Raw genomic sequence first — 8,540 nt, forward strand, 5'->3', positions numbered from 1 at the left:
ATTGGTCGGAGAGAAGTCTCAACCATGTCTGCATTAATTCACGAACCGTAGGGTGAGACACTTAAGGTTTGATGTCGTTTGAGTAGATATGGAATATGGAATGGAGTTCGAAGTTTTGTTCGGAGTCTCGGATGGGATCCAGGACATCACGAGGTATTCCGGAATGGTCCGGAGAATAAGATTCATATATAGGAAGTCATTTTACAAGTTTGAAAATGATCTCGTGCATTTATGGAAGGTTCTAGAAGGTTCTAGAAAAGTCCGGAAGAAATCACTATGGAAGGTGGAGTCCCGGAGGGACTCCACTAGCAAGGCCGGCCAACCCTAAGGGGAGGAGTCCCAGGTGGGCTCCACCTAAGGTGGCCGGCCACCCCACCTCAAGGAATGGTGGGAGTCCCACATTGAGTAGGACTTCCCCTTGAGTAGGTTTCCCACTTTTGGGAGGTTTTGTTGTTGGGGTCTTATTCGAAGACTTGGACTACAACTCTTGGGGACTTCCACCTATATAATGAGGAGCCAAGGGGAGGGGCCGGCCACACCAAAGCCTCCTAGGCCGCAACCCCCAAGTGGCCGGCGCCCTAGACCCCCTCTCTCCCCAAACCCTAGCGCCCCTCCTCCACATATCTCTCCCGCAGTGCATAGGAGAAGCCCTGCCGAAGATCTCCACCACCACCGCCACCACGCCGTCGTGCTGCCGGGATTCCGAGGAGGATCTACTACTTCCGCTGCCCGCTGGAACGGGGAGGAGGACGTCGTCTTCATCAACACCGTACGTGTGACCGAGTACGGAGGTGCTGCCCGATTGTGGCACCGTTAAGATCTTCTACGCGCTTTTGAAAGCGGCAAGTGATCATCTTCTGCAACAACGAGATCTAATCTCGTAGGCTTTGGAAATCTTCAAGGGTTAGTCTCGTGATCCCCTCGTTGCTATCGTCTTCTAGATTAGATCTTGGCTTGTGTTTTCGTTCTTGCGGTAGGAATTTTTTTGTTTTCTATGCTACGAATCCCTTCAGTAACTTATTTGTATGGGTATCCTATCAATCCCTTTAAGTCCTGTGCCAGGATATCACGTGACGCGCGACTTGAATCTTAGGAAAGTCACGTGGGGACGGATTGAAGGTGAGGATAGATCCGAAGTATTTTATTGTCCATAAAAAGAGGGTTGCGGGGGGTGCAACGGAAAGAGCTCACGAGTTGCCTAGCCCCAAAACTCGAGCACAAAATTTTCAGAAGAAAAAAAAGGGCGTACAAGGAGGCTTTGATGAACCGAAGGAGAAGCCCAGGTCAGTCCGGTCGCTCTAACCTAAGCGATTCGATCGAAGGTTGTTCGTGGGAGAGTAGCCGGAGGATGTCTTCCACCAAGGTTGATTTGACAAAGTTCGATGGTACTTGTAACTTTCCCCTATGGCATGCGAGGATCAAGGATTTGCTAGGCAACAGGGACTCCTGAGGAAACTCAATGTTGGTGTTGTGAAGCCTACCAAGATGGACACTAAAGATTGGGTTGAGATGCAAATCTAAGTTGCTAGTACCACACGGCTCAACTTAACTAATCAGGTCATGTACCATGAGATGGACGTGGAGTCAACGAGCGAGATCTGTATGACATTGGAGGCGAATTTTCTAAACAAGACTTTATCCAATAAGTTGTATTTGATGCAGGAATTTGATGTCCTAAAGATGCAAGAAGAGTGTACCTTACTGAACACATTAATCCCATCAACCGTGTGGTCTCATCAGACTTGGCACGTATTGAGGTCGAGGTGGGACGAGGACAGGGTTTTTCTCATGCTTACTTCATTGCGTACGTCCTACAAAGGATTGGTTGTTACTCTGACGTACGGCAATACAAGCATCTCTTCTAGCAAGAGAAGAGAATTTCTGAGGAAGGTGCTTCTATTGGTGCTAGTGGTGGTCAGGAGCTCATGGTTAGGAGTAATCATGGTAAGAAACATCGCAAGAAGAAGAAGGGAAAGACACAATGTTTTTACTGTAAGGAGTTGGGTTATATCAGAAATATTTTTCCAATGTACAACAAAGCTGCAAATATTGATGTTAGTTCTGCAGCTGATTTGGATAGTGAAGTTTTGTCTTTAGTAAGTGAATTTTTCGATGATGTATGGGTGTTGAATCCAAGAAGCTCTTATCATGTGACATCTAACAAGGAGTGACTACCTACAAGCCTAGTAATTTTGGAGTTGTCTATCAAGTGGTTTGCTACCTACAAATTTTGTAATTTTGGAGATGGTGCACATCAAGGAATTATGGGCATGGGGGATATCAAGATCAAGACCCAAGATGGTGATAAGTTGGTGAACAAGATGTTAGATATGTGCCAAGGGCTAGGAGAAACCTTATGTCCTTATCTCACTTGGAGAACTCCATGGCAACAACTATGTCTATCATGTTGACAATGGCGAGTCAAGAAGGACAATAAGCGCATGCTGAAGGGCTGGAGGACTAGAAATAACCTCTACAAAGTGCATGTGAGCATCATTCTAGGTGGAGCTGAAGAGGAGGAAGCGCAAAGGGATAAGCCTTAGCAACCGAGTCCAATGAGGATTTAGATGTCGATTCATGCAAGTGAGCAATAAGGAAAACCAATTTCAACATACGCTGGTGTTTGCGTGAAGTTGATGATTTACATGTTGGTGATATATTCGTCAAGGTGAAGATTGTTGAAGTTGTGTCGAATACATATATAGGCTACGTGTTGAACACAAGAACTAAGTGACTGGGAAGATGGTATCACTCAAATTTTCCGGATGGTGAGGATAAGTCCCTCCAATCAAACGGCCACAAATTTGAGTGATCGGAACATAATTTTCACTCAAGTATTTCCTTAACATCAGCATCAAGAAAAGGGTAATCTGTGTAGCCAACAACAGGATCAGGGGTGTAAAAGGTGCTCCTGTCATACTTGTTCAAAGACGCGTTCTTCCTGAACCTCTCAGGCAGGTCAGGGTTTGCCAAGAAGAGCCGCCCATACGCGACCAGGTCGGCGTAGCCGTCGGCGATGGCCTTGTCCCCTTCTTCTCTGTCATACCCTCCATTCACCATGAAAGTGCCCTTGAACGCCTTTCTGAATGGTAGCAGGCGGTGTGGGATCATCAATTTGCCATCGTTTTCGTTAACGCACATCCGAGGCTCGACCACGTGGCAGTACAGGATCCCGATCCCGTTCATGATGCATATCATGTGCAGCGCGAGCGCCTCTGGGTCAGAGTCGACGCAATCCATGTAGTCGGCAAATGGGGAGAGCCGCACGCCGAGGCGATCTGCACCGATCTCAGCAGCCACGGCCACAATGACCTCCGCAGCGAAGAGACAGCGGTTCTCCAGGCTGCCGCCATACTCGTCGGTGCGGTCGTTGATGCCATCCTTCATGAACTGGTCAATCAGATACCCGTTGGCTGCGTGGATCTCCACACCGTCAAATCCTTTCAAGACAATAGATTGCGAGTATTTTAGAGACATGTTTGCAGCATCAGTGCAGTGTTGTTATAGTGTGTGATATCAGAACATCGAGGATCTTGTTACCGGCTTTTATCGCGTTTTTGGCGGCAATGCGGAATTCGTTCACAATGTCGGGTATTTCAACTGTTTTTAGACTTCGAGGCGCCGCAAACTCCACGATACTGCCATCATGGATAACTTGAGGTGTGACTTTCTTATCCGTGCTTGAGATCGGAGCTTGCCCATTAGGTTGGAACTCTGCAACATAATTGTGAATGGATCGATTAAATGAAAGTCTCAACACTTTCAACAATCAGTGAAGTGAAACTATGAAATGTTAGCAAAACTACAAGTGAGGACTAGGCACGCACCAGGTGGCGAAACACGGCCATGGTGCCATATCTGGCAGAAGAAGATGGCCCCTTTCGCGTGCACAACGTCAACCACTGGCTTCCATGCCTCAACCTGCTCCTGGCTCCACAGGCCAGGCATGTGTGGGTAACCCCGCGAGGTCTCGGACACGGCGTTGGCCTCCGCAATGAGGAGGACGCCCTGCGCCGCCCTCTGCTCGTAATACAGAACGTTGTGCGGCTGGGGAAGGCTCCCGTACGACCTGCACCGGCCCAGTGGCGCTAGAACAACTCTGTGATACGCAGCCGCAACATGCGAAAAACAAGTGCAAGAGATTGTAAAACATGATCAAATATCATGTACTCCTGAAGATTAATTACTCTAAAGGAACATAAGCATCGAATTTGGAAAAATGGAAATTTTATTTACGAATTACGATGGAATATTGGAACAGGATATAGAAACGATAAATAGTTATCTGACCTGTTCGTCAGGTTGAATTCACCCATCTTGTGTGCCGACAGGAGAGGAGTCGCCTCCATGGCTTAGCTGCCTTTCCAGCAGCAAGGCCTTCTAAAGTAGTTGCAGCTACTGCTTCTTCCTTCTGGATCTGGAGTATTTATTTGTAGTCGACTATGGGAGCGAGGACAAGGAATTAATCGAGGCTGCGTCATAGACCTTCCACATGTGCAATTTGCATCGAAGTGGAGTAGACTGGTATAACAAAGAAAATGACTTGTGTGGCTGCAAATTGATATTCGTAATATGGATAGCTTAGATTGCCTAAATACCCCCTCACTGAGAGACGCAGATTGTGATGGATGCAGTGGAAACTTTCTGTGACAATGTATCTGAGTCAGTCGATGTCGCCGGCTAGATATTAACTGGTCATTCCCATGATAATATCATCCAGACCATGGCGTATATATAGTTTGTGTATTTGCTCAAACCATAGTTGTGTGTTGCACAAAACTACTTACTGGAAAAAATTTCGTGACTCTTGACATATTTAGGACAATATTGGAATGATCAAGTTAGCTGTTACCACGAATTTGCGGCGAAAAAGCATCTCCAGCTGATACCCTAGACAGCACCGCATCTGCAAAAATAGCAAACACGCATGAAAAAAACATGCTCCAACCGATCCAGCAAAATCAGTACCTCGCACGGCAAATTTCTGGTCGATGGGAGGCGCTGCATCCAGCAACCGCTGCCTTGACTCCTCCCTCCCGCGCTGCCACGGAGCTTTCCAGCCCCGATTTGGCTATTTCGTCATCCCGCTGCGCTATCTCGGCCGCTGCCGACGTGCCCTGCCCCCCGCCGCGCGCCTGAGAGAGAGCACCGACAGCGCCGCCCTCGAGCAGGCGGTCGTCGGACCTGACCCGACCGGCAGCGCAGGCCGCTGTCATCTTCCTTGCCTGCGCCGGCCTACATTGCGACCGCCGGGCCGCCCTACTCAGGCGCTGCCCCCTGCCGATTTTCTGGCCTGCTGCTGACTGAGAAGAGTCGGAGAGATGAGAGAGGGTGTGCTCTGTGCAGGAGGGCGGCGATTTGGACGATGAGGTGGTGTTACAGGCGATTTGGAGCTAATAAAATGAAAAGGGGATTTATTTTTCTCTCGAATTTTGTTTAATATAATTGTTTTTTAAAACTGAATATTTATCGTATCTTATATGAATAAATTTTTTTATTTCTACTCATTAATTTCTCTATGTCTCCCTCGTTTTCATGTTAAATCGTTAGTTTTCTCCCTACTTTGAACTCCAAACACCTATAAGTTGATGCTAGGAAAATCGTCAAGGGGAAGGATCGTAGTAGCCATGTTTTTGAAACAATCGGGTCGAGGGATGAGAACGAGATTCGAGAGTTGGTAGTTGTAAAAACTAGGAAACAAGATGGGTATACATCTCTCATACGTTCGGTTTATGGATTGGATCGACGTGACCCCGACAGTTTGGGAAGGATGACTCGGAGACAAGTGCGAGATCGAGATGGGTACAAATTAAACTGGGCTGATATTACTTGTACTAGGCTATAGCTGTTAGTTCTAGACTTCTAGTTGTGTATGTGTTGATGGTCTATCGAAGCCTAGGAGACAATACACTAGCCATACTCTCTCGAGATGATTCTCATTCGCTACTGTCGCCGTACAAAACTATCATGATTACACATCATTCCTTGGTTTCGAAGGTCGTGTTCCTAGATCGAATTGCTTCTTCCCGCACATCGTTCCCGATCTCCGGTTCAACGATCCATGATCAAGGGATGGCCCACTGTATCGTGTTTCCGGCTACTATGGGGGAGGGGTCATCTTGGGCAAATCTATGGGTCGCTTACAACACTTGTTGATGGCACAATGGCGCAGGAGGTGACCTCGTGCACAAATGTGAAAGATGATATACCATGCTTTTTTCAAAAATTCAGCACAAGATAACCCTATTTTGAAACTACTCCGAATAACTCTTTTGCACGAGACCGGACCATCCTGCTCCATACTGTGCCCTCGTCAAGCAGGGAGCCACCTTTAACCAGGGTGCCTTGCTATGGAGCATTGCTTTCAGCCAAGGCGCCATGCTATGGAGCTTAACACATTCGGGGTGAGCACATGCATTTGATAAATTAGGTGTCGGTACCTTTTTTTTGTATATTTGGTCAAACTTTATAAATTTTAATTTGACCAATATTTATATGCAGAGCAATTTGTAAAAAAGAGGTATATGCTTTGTCAGCGGGTATTAGAGTTTACTCTTGGACAGCGTGTTATACTAGTAAAAAATTTAATATACATTTCAAAGAAGCATGAAAATATCTAGATCTATTATATATGCATTTAGATTGCTACTCTTTGAGAGGAAATGCACTTTGGCTCATAGGAGCATTTGCTCTCATTATGTGAATCCACATTTTGAAATGTCAAAAAATTATAAACTAAATTTTTGCATGTACATCTAAACATTTCATGTTGGTACACAAATTTTCAAAAAAAGAAAAAAAAATTGTGGCTTTCTGTAAAAAGACAAATTTTGATGCTGTAACACGACTACATACAGCATATTTTTTCTATCTTTTTTGTACACACCACACAAAATGTTGTTTTTCCACGAAAACTTATGTACGAACATAGAATGTCACGATGTATACCAAAAAAATTATGTCAATTTTTTTTAGCATTTTTAAAATTAATTTTTAATTATTTTATATAATGAGAGCATTTGCTCCTATGAGCCAAAACGCCACTTCCACTCTTTGAGGGTATTTGCTAGAAGAAATAAGTGTTCTCATCCTTTTGAAAATATGATGTTATCTTACTATTAAATAATATTTGGTGATGATGATATTTCGTTCAACACTTACACTCATCATCAGATGGATTAGACCATCTGGTATGCAACAGATATCACACATGATCACAACAAAAGAATGATAAGTTCCATAAGAAACACCACATATCCAAAAATAAGGGGATTAGATGCCCAACTAAAAACTAATCCCACACCATGCAACCAAAAAATCTTGATTAGAGGCAAAATTAAATTGTCCTAATTAAATAATCTTCTTAAGTTGGCCGCATGAAATATTTGATCAGCGACAACAAAATAGATAGTATTAGAGTTGATAGTGTGTGGCGGGCAGTGGAGTCGATAACATATAGATATTGAATATTTAATATCTTCTTCCACTTGTTTGCGCCCATAAAATTTTCGATCTCTGTTTTGACACTCTCATGTGTGTTCGATTTAGAGTTGTTGTCACTCTAAAGTGACATAAAAAACCATACCAAATCTGCAATTCATAATCGACAACTTCATCAAATAAGACACTATTGTTCTACCGATTTTTTTTTAAAGAAAAACATGTACCTTCGCTGCCCCTTCTCCTTCCTATTCATCTTCAATCTAGCTAAAAATCAAGCCAAATTGTAGACGAGGCGGCCAGAATTCCTACTGGAGAAGTGTCCCACAATCTCTCATCTTTACCCTCTTTAAAACAATAGATTTTTCAGCATAGCGTGCAATCCTTTGATCATGGTTTACATCGCCCAACTCAAGCCGAAATTGCTGAACATGGAAGCGGGCGCTAAGGTGAATGCCACAAATTGTTATCGTAGGTAAAGAAATCATAGTTGTTGTAATGCATTTACCAAGCAATCATGCTTGATCACTGCCGCATCTAACACATTTTAACCTGCAAAAAAAGATGTTGCCCACATATTCTATCAAAACAAATAAGAAAATCAACATCTTAAGGAAAAAAAGGGAGAAAAATGTAGAAATCTAGCTCATAGTATGCTAATTTATTTTAAATTTTTTCTTCTGCCTTGAAATACATGCCTGGAAGTAGAACTTAGTGAGATCTATTTCTTAGCAACGTTTTATCACGATGAGCACAAAGAATTAGTAAGTGGGTAACTGTTTAGAAACTACTCAGTATTAGCAGTGGAGGTAAATACTTTTTCCCACGAATATCGAAACAAACGGATGTTAATTGAATTTTTGTAGATGATGTTAATTAAAAATTGCTTAGGAGTGATGAGGGAGTGAGAGATGGACGCCTGATTAATATTCTTTGCATATGCACAATAACATAATACTTTGTATTGAAGACATAGCTGAAGGCGATACTTGAGAGATAGATTGGTAGCAACGCACGTGCACTTTGCTAGCTATAGCAAAAATATGAAATAGCAGCTTATATTACAAGACAGAGAGAATAACATTCACTAGAAGCCGTAA

At 43.8% G+C, this 8,540-nt stretch overlaps 1 protein-coding gene across 3 annotated transcripts; it reads right to left on the bottom strand.

Moving 5' to 3' along the window:
- Positions 1-2,731: 2,731 nt before the first annotated feature.
- LOC124707742 (12-oxophytodienoate reductase 1-like) lies at positions 2,732-5,086 on the bottom strand. 3 transcript variants are annotated; one of them, XM_047239423.1, is made up of 5 exons: positions 4,853-5,086; positions 4,291-4,440; positions 3,828-4,099; positions 3,541-3,714; positions 2,732-3,413 (listed from the first exon to the last, which is right to left on the bottom strand). In XM_047239423.1, the coding sequence occupies exons 2-5, from the start codon at positions 4,347-4,349 to the stop codon at positions 2,827-2,829; spliced, it is 1,092 nt and encodes a 363-aa protein (XP_047095379.1). In that variant the 5' UTR covers positions 4,350-4,440; positions 4,853-5,086; the 3' UTR covers positions 2,732-2,826. The 3 variants fall into 3 exon arrangements, with proteins under 3 accessions (XP_047095379.1, XP_047095377.1, XP_047095378.1); XM_047239421.1 differs by having other exon boundaries at positions 2,732-3,440; positions 4,853-5,079; XM_047239422.1 differs by lacking the exon at positions 4,853-5,086 and having other exon boundaries at positions 2,732-3,440; positions 4,291-4,840.
- Between the last annotated feature and the right edge of the window lie 3,454 nt (positions 5,087-8,540).

This window comes from Lolium rigidum, chromosome 4 (genome assembly GCF_022539505.1).
Source record: "Lolium rigidum isolate FL_2022 chromosome 4, APGP_CSIRO_Lrig_0.1, whole genome shotgun sequence".
Classification (NCBI taxonomy): Eukaryota; Viridiplantae; Streptophyta; class Magnoliopsida; order Poales; family Poaceae; genus Lolium; species Lolium rigidum.